This window comes from Sphaerodactylus townsendi, linkage group LG05, assembly GCF_021028975.2.
Source record: "Sphaerodactylus townsendi isolate TG3544 linkage group LG05, MPM_Stown_v2.3, whole genome shotgun sequence".
Lineage (NCBI taxonomy): Eukaryota > Metazoa > Chordata > Lepidosauria > Squamata > Sphaerodactylidae > Sphaerodactylus > Sphaerodactylus townsendi.
Window position 1 is genome coordinate 139,329,139 of NC_059429.1, and position 15,526 is coordinate 139,344,664.

The 15,526-nt window shown below is 50.2% G+C and overlaps 1 protein-coding gene across 1 annotated transcript in view; it reads left to right on the plus strand.

Annotated features, from left to right (window-relative positions):
* Positions 1–15,526, plus strand: part of STAG3 (stromal antigen 3) — a 44,230-nt gene that overhangs the window by 13,969 nt on the left and 14,735 nt on the right. Inside the window, exons 8-14 of the mRNA XM_048496726.1 lie at positions 5,371–5,469; positions 10,124–10,203; positions 10,300–10,407; positions 10,585–10,684; positions 10,779–10,890; positions 11,370–11,473; positions 11,566–11,658. Coding sequence (XP_048352683.1) covers positions 5,371–5,469; positions 10,124–10,203; positions 10,300–10,407; positions 10,585–10,684; positions 10,779–10,890; positions 11,370–11,473; positions 11,566–11,658 — 696 coding nt within the window. The remainder of the gene's footprint in view (positions 1–5,370; positions 5,470–10,123; positions 10,204–10,299; positions 10,408–10,584; positions 10,685–10,778; positions 10,891–11,369; positions 11,474–11,565; positions 11,659–15,526) is intronic.

Sequence of the window (15,526 nt, forward strand, 5' to 3'; positions counted from 1 at the left end):
GTGGAACGTCTCCGAGGAGTAACGAATGGACAGCCAGACATAGGCTAGGACGAGTGGGCTCTGAATCCAGTAGTTTTCCGCAGGACAGTCAGGAGGCTCCTCCTCTCAGTGCTGCCTCTCAGCGCCTCCCACAAGAATCACCAGGCTTTTTCATGCCCATTGCCAGGATCCCCTCGCAGAAGGAGCAGACGTGCTCAGACAGGCCTGGCCCCAGGAGGTGGTGTCTGCCTTTCCCTCCCTTTCATGGTTAGGGAGGCTAACCAACAAGATCAGGCAGGAGGGGCATCAGTCATCATGGGGCTCCCTGTTAGCTGCAGAGGCTGTGGTCCTCTGACCTGGTGCCTCTGCCTGTATGGGACCCACGGGAACCACCCAACTGCAGGAGCCTATTAATGCAGCGTCCCGTTCTCCACCCGGATCGGGTCTGGCTGCGCCTGGTGGTGTGGAGGCTGAGAGGGCAGGTGTGATGTCTCTAGGTCTGCTAGGGAGGTCGTATCAGTCATCCTCAGGACCGGACAGGACTCTGCCAGTAGAATTTACAGTGCCACGTGGCAGACTTTCAGAAGGTGGGTGTATGCTAACAAGGTAAACTCTGTCCCCGCTTTACACAAAGATATTCTATTGTTTATGTTTGAGAAGTGGAGGATGGGTCTGCTTCCAAATACCCCCCAGGAGGCAGGTTGTTGCTTTAGGTTTTGGGAGCAAGAGATCAGCTCATTACAAAAAAGTTTCTAAGAACATTATTACGGATGGCTCGACCTGTGGTACCCAGGTTCCCATCCTGGAGTCCGGATAGGTCTCTAAAGGCCTTGTCTAAACACCCCTTTGAACCACCAGGGAAGGTGGGCGTGCGTTCCTGACTTGGAAGGGGGCGTGCCTAGTAACAGTAAACTCTGCTAGAGGAGTTTCAGCACTGGGAGCACCATCTAGGAGAAAAGAATTGCGCACTTATACCTGGGATTTGATTATTTTGAGACTGGATCCTCCTTTTGTTCTGAAGACAATTGCTAAGCCAAACAGTGGCGCTACCATCCTTTTGTCCCAGGCCAGAACATGAAAAGGAACAAGAGTGGCACCTGCTAGATGTTCATAGGGTGTTAAAATGTTACTTGGCCAGAACGGAACCATTTCTAAAAACTGATGTCTTGTTTATTCTTTGGGTGGAAAAACCAAGGGTAGAAAAAGCTTCCAGATCTTTGATAGCCAGGTGGGTCACTCTTTGCATACGACGGGCATATGAGGCCCAGGGGTGGCAGCAGCAGTGGCGGCAGCTTCCGCTACCAGAGCTCTGGTGGTAAAGCTCTGCTGAGCCACAGCTTAGATGTCATTCTCGGCGAATGTGCTGCATTGCAGACTAGATGGGCAGGTTTCAGTGGAACAGCCTTTGCTGGAGAACCCTGCAGCTGGTGGCATACCAGTTGCAAGTTGTTTCCCTCCCACAGCATATAACTGTCAATGAGTGGCAGAGCCCCAGTGAAGAAGAATGATGGATTGGAACCTACTGTGAAGGTGTCTTCTCTTCAGTGGGGCAAAGTCATTCACTTTTCCCCACCCTAACGTTGTATTTTTAAGGAAGATAACTTTTTTTGTAGGTGGAGCAAAAAGTCATACTCCTGGGGAGAAGGGGAAGGACAACCCCCTGGAATTTCAGGGCGATAGTTTTCGCAGCCTTGTTCAAACGGTGACCTAATCATCACTGAATGACCCCACTGAAGATATGACACCTTTTCAGGAGGGTCCAGTCCGTCAATTCAGTCCATCTCATGTTGGGTCATCCTCTTATCCCACTTCCTTCAACCTTTCCTAGCCTTGTTTTTTCCAATGACTCTTGATCTTCTCATGATGTGTGTCTGCAACCTGTGGCTCTCCAGATGTTCATGGACTACAATTCCCATCAGCCCCTGCCACCATGGCCATGTGGCCATGCTGGCAGGGGCTGATGGGAATTGTAGTCCATGAACATCTGGAGAGCCACAGGTTGCAGACTGTCAGGGTGCTGGGAGCTGCTTGCTGTTCTGGGCTTTGGGGGGATGGGTATCATGTTGTGTGCCTCTTGTATTGTTTGCCTTTTTTCCACCGGCAGGTGCTGGTCAAGGCCAGCTCCAACGGACTCTTGCTCTTATCTAACTGTCTGCATATTTCTTCACACTGTTCACTGGGGCTGGGGGTGGACTCTGGTTGATATTACCACTGTATGCGTGGGAAAAGGCTCAATTCTGGCTTTTCCGAGCTATCCTCAGGATGAATAAACCTCTGTTCTTTATAAGGTGTTGTTTCAATCTTTGGGGATTTCACACAGACCCCCTCTCTAGGGGCAATTCAGGCTTAATTTGATCTAGAACACACTGATGTGGGTTTTTTGGTGGTCCCCAGTCTCTGTAACACCCTCTTCCAACACCACATTTCAAAGGAATGCACTTCCCTTCAACTCTCTTCACATCCACGCGTAGTGATAGGGTACTCCCTATTACTCCCGAGGGTACTTTGGCATGAATGAACTTGGGTTTGCTTGCCAGTGAGACACCCTTCGGAATCTTTTCTAGCTCCTTCCCGTTCTCAATCTCCTTCTGGCTTCTTGGTGGCTTTTGGCTGATGATGGAGCCGAGGAAGAAAAGTCTTCAGCTGTTTGAGTTTCCTTATTTCTCCAGTAGTCGCTGCTTTGCTTTCTTGAGGTTCATCTGTAGTCCTGCTTTAGCATTTTCTCGTTTAACTTTTCAGCAGCAGCCATTTCGGGTCTTTGCCATGTTCTGTCAGTAATGCATCATTTCCACATCTCTGATTGTTAAGGTTCCTCCACCCAGTCTTCACTCCACCTTCATCATTTAAATCTAATCCAGCTTTCCTTATGATACGTTCTGCATGCAGATTGAAGAGATGGGAAGATAAAATACATCCTTGTCTGACACCTTTGCTAATTGTAAGCCGTGCTGTTTCTCCGTGTTCTGTAGCCTCTTGTCCAGAGTACAAGTTGTACATCGAAACGATCAGATGCTGCGGCACACCCATTCTCTTTTAAACCAGCCGTAGCTCTTCATGATTCACACAGAAGCTTTGCTGTGATCTGTGAAATACAACCTGATTTCCTTCTGCACTCTGGTAGGATCTAGTAGCCAGCATTAATTTTCAGTGCGATCTCTTGTGCTCCTTTTCTGAATCCAGCTTGAACATCAGGCTTTTCTTGTTCCATATCTGGTAACAGTCTTGGTTGTAAGACTTTCAACATCCCTTTACTAGCATGAGAAATTAATGCCATGATCTGATAAAGTGCTGCAGCCTTTGATGTCTCCCTTTTTTGGGGAATTGGAATGTGGATGCATCATTTTCCAGTTTGTGGGCCATTGTTCTGTTTTCCTTATTTGTTGGCCTGTTCTTGTCAAAATTTTGAAGAACTCTGCAAATAGCTCTATTGCTGCTATCCAGAAGTGCATCTCCCTTCGTCTCCATGGCCGCAGGGGTGGGGCAGTTTTAGCAGGTCCCGTGTACACCCCACTCTGTCTCGGCTTCTGCAGGTTGGCAGTCCTAGTAGTTTCAAGGCAACGCGCCTGTTTCCTAAGGGTCCAGAGCTCCAGGCAGGGAGGGCCATGCGTAATTGCTGCCCGTTGGCCATATAATGGAAAACAATGGATGGTGCCCTCCAGCAAGTATTGTTGTGTAGAGGTGTTGAGTGGGTAAGAAACGCTGCTTAACTGAAACTAGAAACTATCAAGAGGGATACTGTGTCATACTCAGACTTTTTCTCCCCAACACTGAACTTGAAAGAAGCTGTATTCAACTGTCCTTCAGAAAAGCTTTGCCTCTGTGGATGTCTCACGTGGAACATCTCTGCTGAACTCCCGCTCACCAGCACGTTCTGTCTGTGATCTCCAGGAACAGCTGCCTGACTTCTTATCCTTGCCTTCCAATTAACTCTGTTTACTTCCTGCTCTTCCCCAAGCCTGCAACAGCAGCCGGCTGGTTCAGATGACTCATCTCAGTGAAAGGTAGCCCCTGCCGTTCAGTCCACACATGCCATAACTCTGATGCCCCAAACCAGTGACCCCGCTGGCCTGCCGTAGCTCTGAGCCTGTGTAAGGGTCATCATGTGATCAACTTGACTGCATAAAGGTTTTGTTCTGTCTTTGATAATTGAAGCAGTTACAGAAATATAGTTTTTACCTCCATTTAATTAAGAGTTAAATTGACTTGAAAAGGATAATGAAGATGTATCTTTAGATGTGCTTCTTCAGTTATCTCTGGTTTAGTTAAGAATCAGTCTCTTATCTAGATAATGATACTATGTTTAAAGCTACAGAGATTTGGCATGAGATAAGGTTTTGGTTGTGTGGTTTTTATGTGATCCATTTATTTTATTAATATTTTAAGTTGCCTCGATTCCCCTAAAGCGGCTGATAAATACTTTAAATAAATGTCCAAAGAGCCCGGCTGGGGACACAAGTCTCTTCTGCCCCTGCTGCCCCCCAGCCTTGAAGAGCTGCTTTTATAAGCACTGAGCCTGGAGGTGGGGCTCAGGGGCGGGGCCATGCCCCCACCCACCCCTGGGGGCATGGCCACACTTCCCAAAGCCCCACCCCCTGGCCTCAGTGCTTATAAAAGCAGCTCTCCAAAGGCCGGGACGGCTGCCAGCTGGGTTCCCAGCTGGAGGGGGGCCAGGGCCAGAAGAGACTGCCATCCTTGGCCAGGGGGCGGGGCTTAGGAAGGCGTCACCACGCTCCAGGGGTGTGTGGCCCTGCCCCCTGAGCCCTGCCCCTAAACCCACCCCACAATAAATCTATACCTACGTCACTGCCTAATGGTGAGAGCTCAAAGAGCAGAATTCACAGTCTGTTCTCAGATACCATCAGAATTAAGGATCGCAAGCAGCTTTATGAGATGGAGTCTTAGAATTAATTGGTCCTATTTCTTTTTCTGGTTGCAAGGGCACTTTATCCCGAGCACCAGGAGCTAGAAACAAACTTCAGAAACAAGGAAACTCCCAAAGAGCAGAACCACCAACCATCCCAAACAGAAACGGCCTCCCTTTGTCTCTTGCGTCTGTTTCACTTGCGACTCCCCTGCATGTCTTATCATCATTGTCACACTTTATGTTTTTAGTTTTACATCCAAGCAGTTTACCTGTCCAGGGGGAATGTAATGCGTGAATCACCCCTAAGTCATTGCTGTTGCAAAAAGATGGCCAGTGGTGAGAAGGAATCCTCATAAACCTAGCATGTAATGGGCAGCAGCATAATGCTTCTTGTGCATGATCTGTCTAAACACGCAGCAGAATACAACGGTGGAGGCCTGAAATGGCAATATGGAGGTCTGTGAACAGTTGAACGAATAGCGAGGATGGAATGTCTAGCTGGGCTGCTTGTCCATTATATCTCACAGCAGGGGGAGGTCCGTCTCAAGTGCTTACTCGCTTTGCAAGGGTTGTACCGCAACCAGGAGATGGCTTCTCGCATGGAACTCTTCACGAGCCGTTTCAAGGTAAGATGCCCATCCCTCTGGGACCTCCTCCATGCCTAGCAGATGTTGTACCACTGAGCCGAGGCCCCATCTCCAGGGCAGAATGGCCAGCCTCTGTGGAATAGTCGCCGTCGTTTGAATCTCCCTCCACGTTTCACAGAGAAGTTAAAGATGTTAAATGGCGTGAGGTGTGAGGTGAAATTGTGACCCAGTCCTTCAGCATCCCAAGTTCTGGTGAGCCCTGCCGCTGCCCACGCTGCCACGCACAAACTTCCTCTGGCTTCCTCTTGGGTACCAGAGCGTTGGGTGACCCACCTTCCTCTAAGAAAGCGTGAGAGATTCTGTGTTGATTAAAGAGAAGGGCAGTTTGTTTGTTTGTTTGTTTGTTTGTTTGTTTGTTTGTTTGTTTATTATTTCAATTTCTATACCACCTGATCCCCGAAGGGCTCCGGGCGGCGGACAACATAATATAAAACATAAAACATTAAACAGGAGCGAATCCAGTACACAATACATGGGCTCCATCAATAGAACGTCTTAAAATACTTAAAACCAGCGGTTAATAATTATTTATTTATTTTTATTTATTTTTTAAACTTTTATACCGCCCCATCCCCGGAGGGCTCTGGGCGGTGTAAGGCAGAGGGAAAACAATATAAGTAGTTAAAACATTTAAAAGCAGCGACAACCATAAAAAAAACGTTCCTAATAAATATAATAAATTACAGTAAAATAGATGGCGTTCAATAGTCCACTATTGTAATTCCCTCCCCTCCCCCAAAAGGGGGGGAAAGGCGTCCAGTATTCTAATCTAAAAATTCCCTCCCCCCTCCAAAAGGGAGGAATGGTGAGTCTGAGATGACAGATGGCCCAGATGTCAGGGCCGGGCCGAGGGCGGGGGCACCAACCCTTAGCATTTAAACAAAGGCGTCCAGCCTCAATTTCAACCCACCCCAAAAGAGGGAGGGGACGGCAGGCCCCTCAATATGAGGGGCTCTGATGTACCAGTGCCAGGGCAAGGAGCAAAGAGGGGGCACCGTATCAGCGGCTGGGCTCTCCAAAGGCCCGGTGGAACAACACAGTCTTACAGGCCCTGCGGAACTCGCCAAGGTCCCGCAGGGCCCGGACAGCTTCGTGTTCCACCAGGCCGGGGCCAGTGCTGTAAAAGTCCTGGCCCGTGTGGAGGCCAGCTGCATCATTGAGGGGCCGGGGACCACCAGCAAATTGGCCTCTGCTGACCGCAGAGGCTGAGTAGGGACATATGGGGTAATGCAGTCCCGAAGGTACGACGGTCCCAGGCCACGTAATGCCTTAAAGGTCAAAACCCACACCTTGAAGACGATTCGGAATTCAACCGGGAGCCATTGCAGCTGGCGCAGCACAGGTTGAATGTGCTCTCTAAAGGCTCCTCCTGTGAGCAAGCGTGCCACTGCATTTTGGACCAGTTTTAATTTCCGAATCAACCACAAGGGAAGGCCCGCGTAGAGCGAGTTACAATAGTCCAGCCTGGAGGTGACCGTTGCATGGATCACAATGGCCAGGTCTGTTTGGGAGAGGAAGGGGGCCAACCGCTGGGCCTGACGAAGGTGGAAAAACGCAGTCCGGGTTGTAAAGGCCACCTGGGTCTCCACTGAAAGAGAAGAATCCAGGTGGACCCCCAGGCTGCGAACAGAGGAGGCCGGCGCCAATGAGACCCCCTCCCACACCGGCGGCTGGAAGTCCCCAACCTTTCCCTCACGGCCAAGCCAGAGGATCTCCGTCTTCGATGGATTCAGTTGCAATCTGCTCTGCTGTAACCAACCAGCTACCGCCTCCAAACAATGCTGGAGACCCGCAGGGGCAGTTCTGAGTAGGGCAGGTCTCTTCGGAGTTCAGCATTCCTGTGCTCCGGCAGCTGCTTCTGGGCTCCCTGCTTTCATTCTCTGAGGCTGTTCCAAAGCAGGGTGGGTGGGGGTGGGGAGGATTAATATCACTCTTCTGGTGCAGAGCTTGGGTCTCCCTGGGCACGCGGCCTTGTCTGTTGCCTGTCCTCTCTTACGGGCTCTGCTCCGACGCAGAATCCCACGGGGGAACCTGGGGCTAAAGTAGTTCGGGTCAGCTCCTCTGGTGGACCGCTGTTTTCCCTCTCAGCTCTTTTGGCAGCGGCAGCAGCATTTTCTCCTGAGATGATGAGAGCTACCTGAAGTTTACTCGTTTTTCTCTTTCTGCTGCTCTTTGGTTGGCCTTTCAAAGTGCTTATGCTGTGGAGGAAAACAGCCTCCCAGAGATGGCGGCTTTCGCTGCATCATCCCTGTTGAGTGAAATGATGGAAGGACCCCCAGGGCAACTGATGCTAGAAGCTTGAATGGCACGGGGTGTAACTCTGACTCTTCTGCATGTCTTCTGTTCAAGATGGCTAATTCGGTATGTGTGGCTGCTTGTCAGTAATTTGTATGGGGAATATGCTTTCTTCTCTGCTGGGTCATCTTCAGCACGTGCATCTGGGAACGTGGCTGACTTGCCCAAATGTGAGAGAGGCAGAGCACAGCAAGCTTGTCCTTTTAAGGCAGTTGAGTCTGCCACCACCTTTGACCTCCACAGACCAGCACAGTCTACCCTCGATGGTGAATGGTTGCTCAGCAGCAGAATGAACAGTGCGTTAGGACCATGTGCTTAAGTGCTCAGATCTACAACTCTGCCTGGTCTAGATTAGAGAGAAAATGACTCTGTTTCCCCCTTCCATTTTCCCTAAGGAACAGTCATAGAATCGTCGAAGGCTTTCACAGCCGGATTCAACTGGGTGAATGCAATCTGGGCAAGCAGAACTTCTTCCTTGTCTAGCACTATCTTTGCTAGTTCCTCGGATTCGCCTCCTAAGAAGCTTGGTTCAGGTGCAGGAATTTTCCTCACCTCCTCTTGGGTGAAGACAGATGCAAAGAATTCATTCAGCTTCTCTGCAATCTCCCTGTCATCTTTTAGCACACCTTTTGTTCCTTTGTCATCTGACGGGCCTACCGCTTCCCTCGCTGGCTTCCTACTTTTGATGTACTTGAAGAACTGTTTGTTGCTGGTCTTGATGTTCGCAGCCATGCGTTCCTCATAATCCTTTTTTGCCTCCCTTACAGCTAAGTCGCTTCTCTTTTGCCACCATTTGTGTTCCCCCTCATATTCTTCATCAGTCAAACTGGACTTCCATTTTCCAAAAGACATTTTCTTTTTTCTGATAATTTCCTAAGCTTCTCTTGTTAACCATGGTGGCTTTCTTTTTGACTGGGCCTTTCCTTTCCTAACCTGTGGAACACATTCCAGCTGAGCTTTTATAACTGTTTTTAAATAACCTCCAAGCATCTTGGATAATTTTGACTCTGTTGATTTTCCCTTTCAGCTTCCTGCGCACTATCCCCCTCATCTTTGAGAAATTTCCCTTTCTGAAGGCAAATGTAACTACATTAGTAGTTGTCACTTGTTCACATGCAGAGATACTGAATCTGACAGCATTGTGGTCGCTGTTCCCTATTGGCTCAACAACACTGACTTCCTGCACCAGTTCCTGGGTCCCACATAGAATTAGATCGAGCATCTCCTCTCCCCTGGTTGGTTCCACAACCATCTACTCTAAGCCACAGTCATTTAGCATATCCAGGAATGCTCTCTCCTTACTATGACCTGAACATGCATTTTTCCAGTTTATGTGGGGATAGTTAAAATCACCCATTACCACGACATTTTTGCTTTTGTTGGCCTCTCTAATTTCTTTTTCCACTTTGGTCAGGGGGACGATAATATATTCCTAATATTAAACTGTCCTTCACACCTGGTATTGATATCCACAGTGATTCTGTAGGGGAATCAGCTCCCCCAGATATACGATGTGACACCTGGCTTTACAACAGGATACGTGAAAGGTATCTGGGAATCTTAGTAGATGACAAACTGAACATGAGTCAACAGTGTAATATGGCAGCCAAGAAAGCCAATGCAATTCTGGGATGCATCAATAAGAGTGCAGTGTCTGGACTGAGGGAATTGTACCACTCTGCATTGATCAGAACTCACCTAGAGCAGTCCTGTGTTCAGTTCTGGGCAATACCCTCCCAATCTTAAGGAAGGAAGAACTGCTCATAACAATAATAGTCAGCAAGAGACTCAGTCTAAGTAAGGTGCACCTGCTCACCCCATTCACGGAGGTCTTCTGCTTCTCCAGATTTCCCAGTGCAAAGGATCCTCCCTCTGAGATAAGCAGAAGTCCTGGATTCAAGTATATTGGATTGGGATTCTTAGGAAAAATTGGAAAGGGGAGAGCCAGGTACGCCTCACTGAACTCCTTCACTGGAGTGCAGCATCCAAATGGGCCAGGTGAATAGGCTGAGCATCCAGGCATTCCCTGGCTCTGGGTCCCTGCACTGCGCAGCAAAGGACTAGCGGGCCTGGGGGTCCCTCCCAGCTCCATTTCAGCTGAAGTTATTTCAAGATTTCAGTGTTACTTTTTTATGACTGTCTGTTCTCGTTTTAATGAGCTTTATGACCTCTTGTCCCTTTTGTTTACTGCTATATTTATTATTATGGAACCAGGTATAAATATTTCAGATCAGTCTGCTAGTCTCCTGTGTTTCTTAACTGGAGGGTGGCAGAGACGCAGAGGAGAGGGCTGGGGATAGCCTTTCTTTTGCACCCTCCTCCTTGCCTCATTCCCCAGGAGCGGATGGTGTCCATGGCTCTGGACCGAGACCCCCAGGTTGCTGTGGAAACGGTCAGACTCCTGACGCTCATCCTCCAGTGAGTAGCATTCAGGTCATGGGACGGCGCGGCCGTGGCTGCAGCTGCCCTGCTTGTGTGCTCGACTGACTGACGCAAGGAAGCCCTTCTCTGCAGGAACACGAAGGATGTGCTCACGGACGCTGACTGCGAAGGCATCTTTCCACTTGTCTATGCTTCCAGCCGCCCCCTGGCTGTTGCTGCTGGTGAATTCTTGTACAAGAAGTGAGTGATCTTCCCTGCTTCCCCCCACCCACCCACCCACCCACCCACCCACCCCCAGTTGGCTGCAGCAGGCAGTTGTGCTTGAGTTCCCAGCCCCACTTGTCCTCCTGTCACTCAGTGCTGCCAAGGGTTCTGGCTTCTGCCCTCCCTTCCTGAAGATGGCAGTTTGCCTTGCAGGCTGTTGGCACCAGAAGCACCAGCTGGGGGAGAAGAGGAGCCCTGTGAGGGGGCGCGGGCCTTCCTGCGGCGGCTCCTTTCCTTCTTCATCGAGAGTGAGGTGAGAGGGGGCCGGCGATGTCCTGCCAGGCACCGAGGGGCTGGGGGGAGTCACGCGGGCCTTTGCTCTCCCTCGCTCTGCTCTCCGCCCTTAGTTCCACGACCACGCAGCCTACTTGGTGGACGGCTTGTGGGACTGCGCTGCCGCCCTGCTGAAGGACTGGCAGGCGCTGACGGGGCTGTTGCTGGAGGAGCCTCCTGCAGGGGGTGAGTGACTCAGGGGTGGCCTTACTTGCAGGGGGCTGGTTCTTCTGCTTGGGATGGCACATGTGTTTCTGTGGTACCAAGTCAGTGCTGGCAGCCGGCCCCTGCGGGCTCCGTCCAGTCGCACATACCCGAAGCAGATGGAAAACTGAACACCACTGAGAACTTTGCTGGTGGGCTCTGAGTGGAATTGGAGAACGGCGTTATTCAGGGAAGGGGCATGAATGTTCAACATCCCTGGGAGAGATCCCCGCCCCCCCCCCCCAAGTGCACGTTGTGGGCAGAGGGGGGAATCAAGATCTTGACTGTCCCAAGGTACTTTTGAGTCGAGGAAGGGAGGATCCCTGCCACGGCACAGAGAACCCCTCACAGAAAGGCTGGATGAGACTGCGTAGAGAAGGTCATGCAGGTGTTGGCTTTGTGGAATGGTTGCCCTCCATAGTGGAGCAGTGAGCCCACAAGGGGCTGTTCTCCCTTCACAGGTTTTGGTGACCAACAGGAAAGCACCCTCATTATGATCTTGGTGGCCAGCATACGGCAGGCTACGGAGGGACAGCCGCCTGTCGGCAGAATCTCTGCTAAAAAGGTAACAGAAAGAGGGTGGTCGCTGCCTCGTTCTGTCGTTGATCTGCTAGCCAGGGGGCATTCTCTCCTGCCTCTCTTCTGCTTGTCTGGCAGGGATTAACGGCCCAAGAGCGCAAGACGCAAGCAGAGGACCGCTTGAGACTCACCCAGTACTTCATCCCACTGCTTCCCCAGTTGTTGGCCAAGGTAAGCCCAACTGGAGATGGCCAAGGGGGTGGAGGCCAGGCGGTGGTGGAGACAGACTCAGGGGCTTTGCTTGGCAAACATACTGTTCTCCCGCACCAGCTGGGCAAGAGGGAGCATACAGATGTTAAATAATATTGGAAAGAGGGAGAGAGACCCCTTGTGCCAAGGAACAGCATGGTGATGACCTGCTGCTATGCTCTGTCCCCAACCCCAGGGAAAGGAGACCAGCCACTGTAAGGCTGCCCCTTGTATACCAGCGTTGGCAAGGCAGCGAGACAGAAGCTCACGTTGTCAGGCCAAGAAGTCCCAGCAGTGCTGGCCTGCCTTGGTCCAGTCGCCTCCAGCCGCCATCTGCGAGAGCGACCAAAGCGGTCCCATCCCTGTGGCCACATCAGAAGCTGGGTTGGAATGGACCCGGCACCAGCGCGTCCTTCAGGACTGCCCGAAGCTGTTCAGCCAAATGCAGAGCTGGGCTGTTTATTCTCTGGATCCAAAGGATCCAGCAACGGGTTTTTCAAGGTTAGATGTGCCACCTCTTCTTTTGGGGCCCCTGGAAAGACCCTTGAACTCAGGGACAAATTTATAATGCCCCACCGGAGTCCCTGAACTCACCGCCACTGCTGGCTGCCACCAGCCATGATGAGCCCGGATGAAAGGGGAACCTGGTCGTCTCACAGCATCCGTCTGGGAGAGATGGCTGGATGGGTCCGTTTGTGAGGGTGCTCAGTGGCCGAATAAGCCTAAATGATGGTGTCGGGCGAGAACTTGCAGATGTGATGGGGACCGTCTGGATGTTCTTCTTGGCAGCCTCCATTGGCCCCTCACACAACCTCATAGCTGACCTAGAAGATATTCTTTCTGCGTTGTCACAAGTCTTTCTAGAAATTTGCTCTAGTCAGTTGAGTTCCCGCTTCTTCCTTTGTAGCTCCAAGGCTGACCAGGGAGCTAGTTTGGAGTGGGGATGGAGAGTGCGCTGGGCGGGATCCTGTTAGTGGCACCAGCAAGGTTGCAGCAGTTCATCTAAGGCATTTCAGGGAGCCCTCGGATCTCACAGAGCGTTCTGGAAACCAGTTGGATCCATGAATCTCTGTGGGTGAGCCAGATCTGCCCTCCACCTACACGGGGAGGGGCTGGAGCCCTCAGTGGGCCTCCAGAGCAAAAGGGTCCAACCCTCGCACTGTATCAACAGGAGTCGTACCAATATCCGCCCCCAGGCCAAAGGTCAAGTCCAGGGTGTGGCTTGCTTCGTATGTTGGACCTGATGCAAATGGAGAGCGTCCCAGAGCTGCCATTAAGAACAACAGGCCCACATGGGCCTGTGTGGATATTAAAGTCCCCCGGGACTATTTGCCCAGAGAACTCCAAGGCCCAAACGGACACCACCTCCAGGAGGCTCAGCTGGGTGTCAGCTGGTGCGTTAGGAGGATGGCCCACCAGCCAGAACGCCAGAACCTCTTCCGTGTCCCAGACCAAAGCAGTCAACCACTGGTGTCTTTAGGACGGGGAGTTCCCTAACGGAGAAAGACTCCCAGATGAGCAATGCCGCCCATCCCCCGGCAGCCCTTTGTCTGTGACTGATCAGGGGCCAAGAAACCTGGGGGAGCGAGTACTTTCATGGTTCTCTCCCTTAACATGCACCCCCACCCCCCAAGCAGACAGAGCGGCAAAAAGGGAAAGGGCTTTGTCCAGGTATCCTGTGTCCACCAGCCTCGCGCTTCTTTCTCAAGTGCAGCAGTGTGAGAGCCCCGTGTGTCCATGTGGCTCAGCCGGATGGATGCCCCAGAAGGCCTAACGGAGGGGTGGCTAATTCAGGTTCAGAGTTCACCTAGGACTGCCGGTAGGAAAATGCAGATGTGGAATAGACCGCAGCTGGCAGGCAGACGGCAGTCACTAGAACTGCTGCTCCCTGGTGTGGTGAAAAGCCTCAGGGCGTGGTCTCTCCGAGGGGTCCGCAGGCAAAGCTGAAGGCTTTAGACAAACACACAAGTCTCCCTTCTGGATCCTAGGCTGTTCCACCTTCAGACTGTACAGGGCTGCTCTTTCTTGTGGCCGGAGTGGATTTGATTAAATCACTAGTCAGTAATACTTGATTTAAATCATGGTTTTCTACACGCTTTTATGATCTGCTGCCATGATAGGTTTTCTCCTCCAGGGCGAGAATGATGTGATAAATCTCAGGCTATACACACACGAAGATCCCAAGACTTGCAGAGTATTCTGCTCAAAAGGTTTCCCTTTCATCTTTACTGCTTGCTCCTCACACTTAGGTCCTCCTTGCGTAGATCTACTCCACATGAAACTGCCTTCTATTCAATTAACTTCTTGAAACTTAGCGCTTAGGAGTTCAGGGCTGATTCTGTGCACGTAGATTGCAAGGGGGCAGCGGGACTAAGGTCTTTTTCTCAGCTCCGCAGGTTACTTCGTAACGCTTTTGCTTGGAACTGAAGGTTATCTCTGCAGACGCATATTCAGAATTTTGTGAAATGCACTTGTAATAATATCTTCCAGGCATAAGAGTTGTATGGCAATTGTGAATGGACTGATGGAACTCAGTGACCCCAAAATGTAAACTTTGAATGAATGTATAGCCTTATGCTATTTAATTAAGAACTGATCCTTGTTTCATGATGAATAATCTTTGGACTTCAATGTATCTTAAAGAGAAAACTATCTTTAGGTAGATTGTACCTGAAATAGCATTTTATTTTTTAAAAAATCTGATTTATATAAAAAACCATGTTTTTATTTTTTAGGAAAAAATCATTGATTTTTATCCACCTTGTTTGTGGCCCTGGAGTTCTCCCTTGAAATGTTTTTTCATCAGTTTTCCCATTCAGTTGGTGATTCCATTGATGTTCTGTAATAAGACCTTCCCTTTGGGGAGGCTGTTTTCTCTCAGTTTTATAGCTCTTCTGATTTCCATTCAGCTATAAAACCAGGCTATAAAACTGACACGCCTGCTTTTGAGTCTTCTTTTTCCTTTCCTTCCATTTTAAATTATGAGGCATTAAAGAAAAGTTTTTTCCCTCACCCAAAAAATTGTTACGTTGACTGCAGGAACCAAACTCCTCTTAATTATTAAGACTGATGATCTTGCCCTGATAAAGCAGGGGGAGGGGAGGAGGTAGGCGTGCTTCAAGTCCAACTATTCCTATGCAGTGGAGTGTTGTGGGGTTTCCGGGCTGCATGGCCGTGTTCCAGTAGCATTTTCTCCTGATGTTTTGCCTGCATCTGTGCCTGGCATCTTTAGAGTGGGTCAAAGATCCATACAACCCGGAAACATCACAACACTGCAGTGATTTCGTCCGTGAAAGCCCTCGACAATATATTCTTATGCAATTGCTTGCCAAAATATCCAGCCATGAGCTCTCAACTCTCGGGTGAGATTCAAAAGCCTTCATTTTTACCTCTTTACCCACGAGGAGAGCTGCTTCTGGCCCCATCTCTCAACCTACCCCACGGAAGTTCAACTGGTGATTTATAGCCAGCAATTGTAAATTCAGTTCCTCGGCCCAGCTCCATCCACTGGAAGTCCCTCACATGCCTGCCTCTTCGTCACACACAGAGCTGCCCAGAAGTGGATGCACGCTCCACATTTGCGTTACTCGGATGTAGAACTCTGCCCTTGTCCTTGTTGAACGGCACCTTGTGTCCATCTGCCCACTTTCCCAGCATGTTCAGATCTCTGGTTCTGGTGGGTTTTCCGGGCTGTGTGGCCGTGGTCTGGTGGATCTTGTTCCTAACGTTTCCCCTGCATCTGTGGCTGGTGTATCACAGAGGAAAGTCTGTTTCACACTGTGTCTAAATGAGAAGGGAAAGTTTAGTGTGGTATATTGTCCATTTCCCAATGATTGGTTCCCCACCCTGG